The 14,458-nt window shown below is 36.5% G+C and overlaps 2 protein-coding genes across 4 annotated transcripts; one reads left to right on the forward strand and one right to left on the reverse strand.

Moving 5' to 3' along the window:
• Positions 1-516: 516 nt before the first annotated feature.
• On the reverse strand, positions 517-8,229 carry fbxo8 (F-box protein 8). The gene is made up of 6 exons (XM_043233942.1): positions 8,020-8,229; positions 5,659-6,007; positions 4,829-4,955; positions 4,143-4,261; positions 3,700-3,896; positions 517-2,287 (listed from the first exon to the last, which is right to left on the reverse strand). Exons 2-6 carry the CDS (start codon positions 5,997-5,999, stop codon positions 2,100-2,102), a joined length of 972 nt encoding a protein of 323 aa, XP_043089877.1. The 5' UTR covers positions 6,000-6,007; positions 8,020-8,229; the 3' UTR covers positions 517-2,099.
• Positions 8,167-14,238, forward strand: cep44 (centrosomal protein 44). Of its 3 annotated transcripts, none has more exons than XM_043233897.1 (11): positions 8,167-8,304; positions 8,921-9,015; positions 9,844-9,991; positions 11,375-11,521; positions 11,930-12,028; positions 12,118-12,261; positions 12,491-12,703; positions 13,089-13,146; positions 13,238-13,332; positions 13,415-13,449; positions 13,582-14,238. In XM_043233897.1, exons 2-11 carry the CDS (start codon positions 8,927-8,929, stop codon positions 13,628-13,630), a joined length of 1,077 nt encoding a protein of 358 aa, XP_043089832.1. In that variant the 5' UTR covers positions 8,167-8,304; positions 8,921-8,926; the 3' UTR covers positions 13,631-14,238. The 3 variants fall into 3 exon arrangements, with proteins under 3 accessions (XP_043089832.1, XP_043089821.1, XP_043089842.1); XM_043233886.1 differs by lacking the exon at positions 8,167-8,304 and adding an exon at positions 8,632-8,750; XM_043233907.1 differs by lacking the exon at positions 8,167-8,304 and adding an exon at positions 8,667-8,750 and having other exon boundaries at positions 8,925-9,015.
• The last annotated feature ends 220 nt before the right edge of the window (positions 14,239-14,458 follow it).

Here is a 14,458-nt window from a genome sequence, read left to right on the forward strand (position 1 = left end):
TAAAGGTAATTTATGGGCGCCTACGTAAAAGTTTTAGCTACAAAGAACAGCTACTGTTCCTTTAAACAACAGCTATTGTTCATTTTCATACTTAAAACGCATTTTTTATATCCTTGCGGTCTTAGAATATATATATATATATATTATATATAGCTTTTTGTATTCAATCTTAAATCTCAGAAATGAACAAATTATATCATAGTCTCTTTTGCTTCAAATTAAACTAGGAAACGATAATTCTGTCGTGAAGTTTTTCCCATGCAAAACAATCTCGGAAATATTAATGAAATGGCTTAGATGAAGCAATCCCATTCAGTCCGTCAATAGCCAAGTCTATTGTCTGTCCGGTCAATTTTTTGCTTAATAGATTTATTACATAAAAGGTAGTCGCGTAATTTATTTGATTTGCAATTTACGGGAAAGCGCTCCCAAGTTAACCTATACATTATATTCCACTCAGAGAAAATAAATGTCATATTTAAACATGCGGTAAGGATCAGACGATACACACGTGGCTAAGCAAACAGCGATTTGCAAAGTTTTATTTCATTTTTTGATACAATCTATAAGTGCATTAGTCCAGTGTTATCATTCTGAAATCTATATTAAACAAATCTTTGCTGCAATTTAACTACAGTTAAGCAGATTTGTTTAAACAGAACTGCATTTGCTGGTTAAATACCTACTTAATGCAGAGCATAGTAAAAATAAAGATCAAAAATCAGGGACAGATGAGCTGCAGTTGGTTATTAAAAATACAGTTCTTTCAGCACTGGATATCAACGGTCAGAATCATGTAGTTATGTTTCACAAATAAATGCTGCAGCAGTTTTCCGAGTGGTTGAGTGCTCCTAGCACTGGGACATGGTAAATATGCCAAAAAAAAGTGCAAAAAGACAGAATTCACTCTTTTAATTGAGAGGAAAAAAACCACAACTCTTAGTTAAAATACTCCAAAATAAAATTTCATGTTTATAAATCTCTATACTTAAATATATACATTATGTGCAAATAAAACGTCCAACGTTAAATTAAACTATGCAGAGCGCGTGAATAATAATTGTACATTATTGTGTATATATTTAGTATTTAATCCTCGCTATTGGCACCCAATCGTAGAAAGTCTGAGTAAAAGAAAAAGAAAAGAAAATCACCCACGTTTATGAACCGAGAGTAAATATTTGACTAAAAGAAAAGATGTACAATTCGTTTTTTTGAGAAAAAAAGGACATTTCTCCCGTCGAACATACTCGAGATGTTTAGACGAAATGGATAACTAATTTCTTGTGCTTGAATATGAAGCATCTGGAAGTATATCATTTATGTATGATCGGAAAACGGTCTAACATGAGAAAAAGAATGTCAACAAAAAGGAAGGAAGATGACCAAATAAAAAGAAAAAAAGAAGGCTACCAAATCTATGAAAGAGAAGTCATAAAAATTCAGTGCATACAATGTCTCACAGGGTTTCACTTTTCTCCAGGAAGAAACACAGAGCCCCCTAAAACAAGCAAGTACACACAGATTTAAAATGAAAAAATGCGTTTGTTCATAATCGATAGTATAAGTGTGCCGTTTTAGTCTGTCAGTCCTTTGATATCACAGTGACCGTAGACTGAATGCCTCAGACTTGCCTGAATTTTGTAGATATGGCAAAAAACCTGACATTCATTTGATAAGCGCGAGAGGTTTCCAAATTAAAACGAGAAAAAAAAAAAAGATGTCTTTGTAAATATGACGCAAAGCCCCGTAAAGTCTACATTCAGCTTTAACTGACTTCATAGCTTATCTCATATATCTTCATGTAGCTACATGGTTTTGCATGTTTAATTGGTTTGTGGTAGGTAAACCTTGTTGCTACCGTTTTGCTAGCCTGCTAACAACCGACTTTGCTGATTCTTCACATTGTGACCGTCCTCCGCTCCTGCCGCAACGCAGCACGTCTTATCAAGGGCTTCACTCACAAGATTTCAATTTAAAAAGACCCGCAGAGTTCTGACAGCGTTTCTTCCAGCTTCAAGCAGAATGTCTCCTAGTGCAGTCGCTAATGTTTAGCGCGCCGGCAGTCTCTCTCTCTAACGCGTCGAGCGCTGTAGTGCCTAGGCCGCCACGTGGCCGATCAGATAGATGTTGTCGTAGAGGTGCCCTACGAAGTCCTCGCTGATGTTCTGAGCGGCCCGCCGTGTGTTTCGGATGAACTCCCTCTTGGACATCTTGTTCTTGACGTGAGGGCTGGTCAGGTCGATGGAGAGGAGGATGAGGGAGTAGCACAGCACGTACACTGCATCTGCAAAACCAGAAGAGAGGTGTGCTGTTTATGACGCTGAGCACAGTTAATGCTGTAACCCCTTCTTTAAATAAAAATGTCTGCAGAAACAGTTTTAGTAAAGCCGGTCGTAGAATGATGGTAAATGTGAAATTACGACAATTTACTATGTTTCACCAGTCGATTTATAAAGCATCCACACATCCATACAGTCCGTCCACAGAACGTCTCTTTATGGTTCAGAGTAGTATGGCACTTATCATCATGGTCAAGCGTGTATAGATATATCAGGGTTACCATGAAAAAAACAAGAGTTTTGTTACTTGATATAAAAAAAAACAACAAAAAAACAATTAAATAATATAGAATAAAATAAAAAAATTGCAGATTTATTATAACCAGCTACCAAAGCAACATTTCTTTTTTAAATCATTGTAATGTGATTTACTAAAATAAATAAAACTTAAATATATATAAATTACATTTATTATTAATTATTAACATATATAATTATTAATATATATATATATATATATATATATATATATATATATATATATATATATTATTAATATATATTATATATATCATTTTTATATATCATTTTTATATATATTTTTATAATTAATTTCATTTATCACAAAGCTGTTGCTCATCTGTGCATTTAATAATATTAATGAACATTGTGATTTAGCTTTTTAGCATTACATTTAACCAACAATGTTGGATAGTTTAATTTACTGATATATGTAACTAAAATTTAGTTCTTCAGTTGACACATTTTCCTTTCAATTTTCCTCTTTATGAATCCCTATTTCTACCTTACTTTCGAATTCTCTTCCCATCATGCACATTTCCGTTTAAACCTGGAATCTTATGATGAGAAACTAAAGATCTAAAAAAAAAAAACAACCTCGTCTTGGAGCCCATCTTGGCTTGAAGCGTGAGCTCTGTCAGTAATTTATAATAAATCTTCCCGCTTGTACAGTAGCACACATGCACTACAAGTCACATGTTGTTGCAGAAGGTATCTGTGATTGGTTGGACTCAGAGCAGGGTCCTCTTTTGCTAACACTTTAAGCCAGCAGGCTTAGCTCAGCTTTAGAAGCAAACGACGGTGTTAGTACAAGGATTTCTCACATGTTGCTCTCTACAAAGATGAGATCACGCAGATCTGCAGCTATTAAATTATGGCTGACAAATCAATACATTGCAACACAAATCCCGCAATGTGTGATTTGTACGTACCAACGCTAGAACCAGTATTGCCGCTTTCAGTTTTGCTCAAGGCAAAAAAAAAAAAATCTGTGTACGTCACGTGCGACCTGCTGACAAACCAGCAAAGCAAATCACAGCGATATTGATGTCACAGTTCACTCTGCAGTATAAGTGCCAGTCTGGGATCTTTTATGACCGTGTTGTACTGCACTTACCAGGACTTAAGCCCACTTCCTGCACCAGAGTGGGGTTACAGGCACAGAAACGATGAGAAAACTTAGTGATGAGGGTCTCCAGGTACTCGCCCCTCTCCTCCGGGGCATGAATGTGTCTGAAGAAGTCTCTCAGTGCATTAGGGAGGAACTGGTTGCTAAAGTTATGAAGTGTGACAAGCTCGTCCAAGACATCTCGCCTGCAAGCACAATCATTCAAAATGAGGACTGAAACTATTATCAGCAGCAGAATACTATTTTTCCAACAAAATCAGCATTTATCAGCTGTAGATTAATGTGTGTGTGTGTGTGTGTGTGTGTGTGTGTGTGTGTGTGTGTGTGTGTGTGTGTGTGTGTATATATATATATATATATATATATATATATATATATATATATATATATATAACTATACAATAATATACATTTAAAACAAACAAACAAACCGTTCATCGAGATAAATCCGCAGCATCTTCCAATTCAGCATTCTGGTATAGAATATAAACTTGGCAATTTCCTTCGGGTGGTCCACAAGAATACCTCTGGACATGAAGTAACTGATACCCTGAATGAAAGAACCCACATAAAACAGGGTGTGGGGATTAGGAGGAAAAAGACAAGGAGGGGGGCGCTTTTTTTTTTTTTTTCTTTTCTACCAGACACTGCGATTTAGTCCGGAGCAAGGCTATCGCATGTCCTTTAAGTGGACAGCTAAAGCTTGGCTAATCTAACCTAAGACACGAGCGAGGGGGAGTCAAGACATTCGAATGCATCTCTGAACAGAAATGATGTTTTAAGAGCGGCTCGCATGAGAGAAAAGCCATCCATTTCGTTTTAATCCGGGTTGCGGTCTAAAAGCATATGTCATGCGCCATTATTCATTCTAGGTGAGCTTGTAAAAATAATATATTTAGTCTGCACTATGAGCATTTCTGGGTTATGTGGGAATTTACAGGGTGGAGGAGGAAACCGTCATATTAATCATAGCTAGCTGGTCAGAATTGTTTTCCAAAGCACGTTGTGGCTATGATCAGTTCTCTGTTTCTTGCCCATTTAAACATTAAACGGTTTGCCCTCTAATTAAGGAGATGTTATTGTGGCGAGACGGAACAAAAGCTGGTATTTTTTGTACCTCTTGCGGGTTGGCGTTGAAGGTTAGACTTCCTTCATCTAATTCCATGTAGAGTCTTCTGTATGAGAATCCAGATGGAAGCCTTCTGTTGTATATGGAACAGTGACCCCAAGTGGACTTGCACAGGCTAGAGGGCAGACAGAGAAAAACAAGAACTGAATCGGAGAAATACACTTTCTTTACTAGTTTGGAAAATTATTACATTATTTATTGATTGATTGATTGATTGAATAGCTGAAAATCTAAAAGCAGAAATAAGTAATAAAATGATTTGAACGAAAATATTTTTTGTGGAAACTGTGATATATTACTATTCAATGGTTTGGGATAAGTAAAAAAAAAAAAAAAAAAAAAAAAAAAAAAAACTTTTATAATTTATAAGTGAAAATATAGACATTGATGTAACAAAATATTCCTGTTTGAAATAAATTCTGCTCTTTTGAATTTTCTATGCATCAAGGAATCTCAAAACAAGTATAATTATTAAGAATAAGCAGCAAAATCTGTTTTAAACCTATAATAAAATAATAACAATATTAGTAATAATAATAAAAATAATAATAATTTAAGTGAGTACCAATAATTACTGATAATTGAGCAGCATTACACTGATTTATGAAGGATCATGTAATACTGAAAAAATTAATACAAATAAAATATTAACTAATATAAAAAAAAAAATATTTAATTTGTAATACTGGACAGGTAGTTTATGTGTTTATTGTCTGTCTATCGTAGTTTTCCCTTATTAATATTATTATTATTATTATTGAATAAAACAATTCAATAAATACTCAAGATTTTATGTAGAAGCTAAACCCATCACTAACCCCTGCCACAGGTACTCATCATTCCCCAAGTCCTGCCACACGCAGGAGGCCAGGCACAGGTCGGTTGCATTCAGGTAGGATAGGATGGTGATGCTGAGTTCGGGCGGCAGCATCTCAAGATCGATGAAGCCCTGCTCCTCTTTGCCCTTGCGGACGCGCAGCAGGTGGCTGATGTCGGCGCCGGGCACCTGGCACTGCGGTGTGCGGCGCTGCGCCAGCGGCTCAGCCAGTGAGGGCCCCAGCCTCCGGCCCCGCTCTCTGTCCCGCTGGAGGAAGCACTGTTCACTGTACTGCTGCTGCAGCTGCTGGTTCCTCGCCACCCTCCACAGACCCTGACCCATCTGCAGATCTGAAAAAGGGTGCATTTGAGTGAAATTTAATATATCCGTCTAACTCTCACACAACAAAATACTTATTTTTTTCACAAAGGCAGCATTAATTTGTTACATGATCCTTCAGAAATCATTCTAATTTGCTCAGTTATTAATAACGCTTCTTATTATCATGAATGCCATACTGTAAATGTCTTTACTGTCATTTTAAACTATTTGTTAATTAATCTTGTCATTACAGGAATACATTTTAAAATATATATAAATATATATATATTAAGCAGTTACTTTAAACTGTAATGATATTAAATATGTAATAAAAATTTATTCAAAAATTTTGACCAGGAGTATACATTTTTCAAATGTATATTTACGTTTGAAATTGAGTAAACTGAGTCCCAGCATTACTGCTGATCTGTAGAAAACTGATGTGTTGCATGTGCAACATACTTTTTTTGTTATTACTGAGAGTTCTGGTCTCACAGCAGGTCAGTTTCTGTTTCTGATTTCATATACGTTAAGCAGAAGAAGCTGATGTAATCTCAGCCGTCTGAGAAATTTGATATAGACAGGCCAGACTGCTTTTATTTCTTGTTTTGCTGAAAGCAGTTGTATATCATATAATCTCTTTTTGTATTTATTTATTATTAAAGGAAAGCTTTGTGTGTAAAGCCTTTTATCTCTCTGCCTTCTGTAAAACTAAACTAGAATAATCCAGAGGCCTCAAGCTCTCAGCACTTTATTCTTTATTTAAATCATTTCAGTTGGGTCCCCGAATCCTTACTTCATCAGAGCAAAGCAGCCTTTAGGAAACTGTTTTTAGTGCTAGTGTGCAGTAGTCAGCTGGGAAATAAAAGCCCTGATGGCAGTTTTATCTCCACTGCAGTAGCACTAATCCTCTCTTGGTGATATGCATTAAGCCTTTTTATGTGGCCCTGTCTGACTCCCTCCAAGGGCCTTCCTCTCTAAAGCATGTCTCTATCTATGAGAAGCCTTGTTATTCTTGTCTCTAATGGCCTCTAGAATGCTCTCTGGATGCTCTCCTTGTCGCTGAGTCTCTAGCATGACTGTTTTTTTTTTATTTGAACTTGACATATACTTGCTCAGGACTGACGTAATGCTACTGCACCTGCTCCTTGGCATTCTGTAGGAGGAGCTTGGGAATACTAAGACCTGCTTAGAATACAGACCGGAAATCTGAACAGGGTCAATGAACTCTTACAAGCAAAGTTCCTTTGCTTTGCCTAAAAAACAAAAGCTTTTATAAATAACAACCCCCACCACACACACACACACACACACACACATACATACATACATATATATATATATATATACACACACACACACACACACTTTTAAGTTCTTTTTTTTAACTTTTATTCTTCAGACATCTAACTCTTGTTGTGTTTCTATTAAAAGCGAAAGTAAACAGGTCTGCCAACCCCATGCATGTTCTAGTTGTGTTACTCTTGACATCAAACTGTTTACTGTAAATTGTGACAATGCCATGACAAGCTGAAAAAGAATAGCTAAGGCACAAAATCCTATTTTCAGTATCTGGAAAAACCACATTTTAGGTAAGTTGATTACGCAAAGAGTTCTTAAAACGCAATATAAAGCCTGACCTAAATTTCCAGCTTTATTTGCATATCAGTAGCCTTTCAGATTTCAGTCCTAACAAAGGAGAACTCATCTGACACATTGCTGAAGTATAAAACATAAACTTAAAGCTCTGCGACGTTACATATTAAATAAACACATCTTATTCGGAGTTTCACTTTACTCAACTTGTGAGTGCAACGACTGACAAACAAATCGAGGTTTCCTAAAGCTTTTATTTTCTAAGCAATAGGTCTTCCATCATGTTTGGCTGAAGCACAAAGTCCCGCCTCGGTCGGAAACGATTGGTTGAAAGGCCAATTTGACACATAAACTCGAACTCTGATTGGACGTCGGGCAAAGTGACGCATAGAACTCTTCTGTTTTTATTTTCGCAGCGTCAATCGCTCAAAGCAGCACCACCCACCTCTGTGTATGTGAAATACTTCTACCGCCGCCGCGACGAAATGACGTGCTGATCTGCCACTGTCTCACGGATGAAATTATCGCAGTCTTTTAACAGGAGCCCAGGACAGCCATCTTGACAGCTCCAACACCGCTGATCGAGGTGAGACGGTCCTGTGACACTATCATTCATCAGGTCACTCGCTCCTCCTGTCAGTCTCTCCGCCTCCTCGACCACTCTGGCCAGACTGACGTTTCTTGTTATTGGTGGAAGTGACGCGACTCTCTCAGAGTAAATCAGCCACAGGTACATACACTTGCACTTTCGCCAGCATGTTTTTTTCCACCATGTTTGTCAAATTCGTATGCTTATTGAAAAAAGGAACGTAAATTAAAATAACGTTATACAATAAAATATAAATAAAAAAGACATTCAATGAACGAAGTAATAAATACATAAATCATGATTTATTTATACGTGAAGTAATGGAATACATATATTAGTAAATAAATCATTTCGCGAAGTTGCATTATCAAATTTGTAATAATGTATTTACGTTTAGCACAAAACCTATTCAATTAAAAATATTTAAAATAATTAATCGAAGATATGAATGTGTCGAAGTGAAACACTGGGTTGAACCGTCGTCTCCGGTACATGGAAACCAATCACAACAAACCCGTATGTTTCAGCGGCAAAAACAAAAGGGAAAATTAGCAATAATTCTGGATTACTATAAAAATCAGCCAACGGTAAGACGAGGAGTTGTCTTTGTACTACCAACGCAAATCAAGAATGAAATAAGTAAAACAAAATATTTTCTTGTTAAAAAGACATGTCAAGGTCTTTTACATAGCATGGTCAACGACAGCGGTAAATATGAATAAAATTGTAATTCTTGATGAACTCCATCCTGAAAAAGGCAGAGATGACCACTGGTGATCTGAAAGGATGTCTGAGAAAGCTGGAAGCGTCTCTCCGTTCTCTGAAGTATCCCGGAGAAGTGGACTATCAAAGGTAGGAAATATGATGCATGTTACAGTAATAGTGATAGTGGCCCAAAAATATCATTCTGTTGTGTACTTAAATATTTAAAAAGAAGGTGCGTAATATAGTAAATTAATTTCAAAATGTTTACCATGCATATTTTTGTTGTTTCGAGCAGGTTTTAGTTTATATATATTTTCTTTAAAGCTCAAGTGTGACTTCAGGGACAAATCCTTGATTTTTTGTAGATAAAAATATCCTTCACTTCACAGGACCCAATCTAGGCTTTATGAATCTATAGTGCTTCTGAATTTCATACGCAGTCAGCGGAGATGATATATGCGGGATGCAATTCATTAGTTCCAACCACACTTTTTTTTTGGCCTAGGCTTACAACATCTTGACTCATATAAACATTCAAAACGGGGGTTCTGCCAGAGTGTTTCATGTCTACATTTTGTTTTGAAGTTTGGAAAGTTGAAGATTTGTCCGGAGCCTCTCCAGTGCCGAGATATTTCGTAAACAGGTTTTTACAAAAACCAGCTCCGTTTCTCCAGCAGGAACCCAAGCTGCACATCAGATGCTCGGTGAAGAGGGTTTGATGTGAGATGCATCAAACACAATGTGCTTCTCAAAAAGACAGAACCATTTGGCTTGTATGTGCTGGAGATGATCCAGAAAGATGACTTAATTTGTCTCCAGCACGACACTCAAAATAGCTTGCAGACTGTTTGAGACTGTTATTTTGTGCTGCCATGTTATAAATAAATAAAGTTTATATTTGATTAAAAACCTGCTTAAGGAGTGATTTGTCAGCACCGGTGCTTCATAATTTGATGTTGTGTTTTATGCTTTCAGATTGGCTGTGGGAGATCCATCGGCTTGTCTTCCTGTTGTGAGCTTTGCCTTCACATCCTTTTCCCCTTCACTCACAGAGCACCTGGTTGATTATGGCGTGGAACTAACCGGATTGAATGATTTACGATTTATTGAGAATGTTTACAAGGTGAATTGCATTAACCACCCTATTCTTAAGTTGCGTGCTATATATTAATATTCATTTATGATGTATTATGCATCCTTTAACGTAACTTTGACTTAAATATTTTTACACAAAATTCAGCCAAAAATGAATTTCTTCATTTCCCCTCAGAACACAGAAGAACATATTTTAAAGAATGTTGCTAACCGTGCCGTTTTGGGGTCCATTGGCCAAAAGAAAGGCTGGAAAACATTGTTTCAAAATACTTTTATATTCCACAGACTTAATGTTGACAGAATTTCCCTTTAATATATATTCATAGCATTCATGGTTTTAGGGTTCAGAGTTATTGGATAATTTTTTATTTGAAATCAACTACAGATCTTTATTAGCATGCGTTTTTTTGCACCCCCCTTAAATTAGACTTTTATAAACTGTTTGCAATTTCTTTTAAGAGCTAGTGGTTTTAAGGAATTGGTCGTTTTAAATGGATCAAAGTGGTTGCTGTTGCTTTGTTTGCTCATTCACGAGGACAGAAAGTTCATTTTTTTTGAACTATGAACGAGTCATTAATAATGTTTTTCGCTCTGCCTTTAGAAAAAGCAATTTCACATGTAATGAAATTTACAAAGCCTGGCTTTGTGCTGCCTGTCCTAATAGCCTTATTTATTGGCACTGTCCCTGATCTGGGAGGTTTGACCCCACGTCAGAAATGCAGGTCTCTCCAGAGCTCTGTGATTCAGAGCATCTGTAGCTCTAACGTTCAGATGTTCAACTGGCAGCTCTTCTCCACCAAGTCTTGAGTAATTACAATTCTCTGCTCACGTCTCTCTCCTGCAGTGAGAGATGAGAAAAAAAAAAAAAAAAAAAAAAGGAGGCTGGCCTTCATGTTGGTCCAAGTCGTCTGATCTCAGATTAACTCAAAGCCGATTCTGTACGTTTAGCCGTGAGAGCGAAGCGCTGCTCTGTCTTTTGGCACTTCTTCCTGTTCGTTGACCTTTCATGCAGTTCTAAAAGAGATCTGGCCTTCGTCCCAGGATAATGTGCAGCTCACATGAAATATTCTGGGGGGAATTACTGGTCCCATCATATTACCTTGAGGACCTTGGTGGCATTTAACAGGAAAGCGTTGTTTAGTAGTTTTGTCATATTTTTCCACTCGTCATTTTTCCTTTGCTCTACAGCTCGCTGTTTACATCTGGCTTATCCCTGTGATTAGTCTTGGTGGTTCCTCTGGAGGACCTCCTGAACCAGAAATTAAATATTTGTTCGTGATTTTAATCCACTTAGGGGATCGTTTCCTTCCAATTCTTTCAATACATCAAACCTTGCAAGTAGCACTATTTGTTTTATCAATGTTTTCTTTGTTATATCTGCATTGTCATGGGAAAATCTTTGAAAATATAGGTCTTGCGGGATGTTTTCAGCTATAAGCCACTGTTAACCAAACAGCAGTTTCTTCAGTTTGGCTTTGCTGAGAGGAAAGTCATCATTCTCTGTGATATCATTGGCCTTATTCTCAACAAGCACAAAGAACTCACAAAAGAAAGCAAGGTACCTCAAAGATTTACAGTTTTTATTATATAGAGATATGATACCATTTCAATTATTGGCGTGCATTTGTTGTCATAAGTTTTTAATATGTATATGTACTGTTTATTTATTTTGTATATATAAGTACACATTAAGTATGTATTTGGAAAATATTTACATTTATATATTATATAAAATATATACACTTATATTTATATCCTGTATAAATATATGTAAAACATGAACAATATATTTTTCTTAAATATGTTAATTTATGTTTGTATTTAGATACATAATATACTTTTTTATATTATAATATCAGACGTTATTGGTTATTGGCCATATTGTAATAATTGTATTATTATCAACTTATGAATTATAATATAAAATATTATATTGCATTAATAGGCACATTCTGTTTTCTTACAGCATGTCAGTAAACCAAAGAAAAGGCCACAGTTCAAGAGCTGCGCTAAATATGAGATCTCTTCTGCTGAGAGTAACTCACTGGGGTTAACAGCCCTGACAGTAAGTGATTTGATAATAATAATAATGATTATGATTATCATCATTATTATTATTATTATTATAGCTGTTTCCGTCTCTCTCTATCTCAGAAGCAGCCACTGGTCGAAAGGCATCTTGGCAGCAGCTCAGCACCAACACAGATCAGACGCTCCTCAGAAGAGCAGCCCCAGCAGGATGAGGAAGCCGAAAAGAGGGACTCAGACTGCAACTCGTCTCAAACTGCAAATTCAATTGTGAGAATGCTCTTCATGCAATGCGTTTACCCTGAGTGAGGTGCATGACAATCATCTAGTCAAGCATTATTTCATTTTTTTTAAATTAATTGGTTTATTTTACCCCTTGTGGCTTTGGGGGAATCATTTTGTGTAGAGAACTACATAATTACTCAAAATCCCAATCTCTAGTACACAGAATGTTTCTGAACTTCTTCAATCCAGTCTAATGCACATGCTGTCTTGTTAGGAGTGCGTTTTAGAGAGCCAGCTGAGGGGCGTAGAAGCAAGTCTTCTGGATAGTGTTGCCAGACTGGAGCAGCGATTGGCTCTTATGGAACGCAGGATACATGCTCTGGAGAAAAGCTCGGCTGGCAAGATTATCATTGAGAGCAACCGGTGGGAGAACCTGGAGAGTCGCGTGCTGCTGCTGGAGACCAGGCAGGCGTTGACCTCAGCACAGGTACAGCAGTTTAACATCTGTTTGGAGGTTTGGAACTGTAAATTTAAATTTCTATTGCAATTGTGGCACAACGCTGCTTTCTCCCAAAACTCACTTTGATGATCAAGCTTGCGTTCCGTGACGAAAAGCAGTGACATTCCCCAGCGCAGATACACATGCACTAGAAAAGCTCCCGCATGTGTTAGTTTCAAAAATAGGAAATTCATTTGGAAAGTACAGTGTTTTAGGAAGACTGCAAACCGCTTTAAAGGTTAAACAAATCCTTGCAGTTCGTGATTGTGTTATTTCAGGATTTGTTTTAAAATGGCAAGTTGACTTCGCAGAAGTAATGAATATAAGTTAGTGCGTTTTTAACGGTTTAACGAAGTTCTCTCTACTTCTTTAGGGTCTAACTTCGGGAGATGGTGTCCTCAGCACAGACAATAAGTTCAAAGAGGACACAGGTATTTGGCAACATTTTAGCTTTTGTAATAATAAAAAACAAATACATTCCTTAAATCTAAAATAGTTTGATTTTGTTTTTTTTCCCATAAGTATCTGCAAGTGGCATTTCTGCTGTGATACATCCACCATGTGACATCAGTGATAATGGACACGCTCCAGTCAGTTCTCCTCCTACAGCTCCCCAGGTGACGATCCATCTATCCATCCACCAAATATTCATAAGTTTGTTTAATAACGGCTACATATTCATTTCCTAATGTTTCTTAGAACTTTAAAGAAAGGCTGGACAGAATAGTTCACATGTAAGTGTTATTTTTCTCTAAAGAGTTTAGCATTTCTCTCGAAGGGTTGTGTTTTGTGTATGATAACGAAAAATTGTCGCTTGGACGAAGGATTGCACATTTAATATTTTTTTTTTTTCTGTCCCGTTTCAGGATGAAGGATACATCTAACTTTCTTCAAAACATAGAACCCACAATGTAAATTGAATCTCAGAACAGAGGAATGTGTTTTAAAGAAATAAAATTTGTCGTTATTACCCACCCTCATATTGTTCCAGAATAAGTATAACAAAGACTTTCTGATAAACAGAGCAAAATTGTAATTCCTTAAAAGTATGGCCCAATACCATATGGTGGCAACTGTATTTCGAATAAATTTAATAGATATTTCAGTGGTTCTTGTTCATGAAAAAAATGAGTAGTGGCACCATGTTTGATTTGTTATCAGTTATCAGAAGTGACAGACAGGTAAAACTCCTACATTTCATTCTGTTTCACATACAAAGATTATTTTGTAAATTGTATGGGTGTATATATATGTATATTTTTTTATACACCCTCCTACATATCCTGGAGCTGTATTAACATAACATGAGTGTCTTGTCCTCTAGATGTCACTGCCACCCATTTAAAACCTAATGGTAAATTACTTCATGGCTCCCTCTGTAGTCAGTTTTGTGTATTGCTCCCTGTCCTGAACGCTGCATCAGTCCATTGCCACACAACAGTTACGAATTCACTTCAGTGTCAAACAAAGTCAAATGTGTAATGATCATGTCTTTGTGCATTAATAAATATGACATTTTTTTGTTTTTTGAAACTATTCTTTCTTTAGCATAAGCTCCAAAATAGAGAAAACATTTCTTCCTGTCCAGTTAGGTTTGACACTCTTATGTAAGTAATGTTATACCACAATTTTCAAAATTACCAAATGTTTTCCACCCTCAACAAAGACGCCATGCTGGGTTTACTCAGATGTATATCATTTTCCACAATGTATATAAACATTATGGCTCTGTGGTGCTATTGA

The sequence above is a fragment of the Puntigrus tetrazona genome, chromosome 1 (assembly GCF_018831695.1).
Source record: "Puntigrus tetrazona isolate hp1 chromosome 1, ASM1883169v1, whole genome shotgun sequence".
NCBI lineage: Eukaryota > Metazoa > Chordata > Actinopteri > Cypriniformes > Cyprinidae > Puntigrus > Puntigrus tetrazona.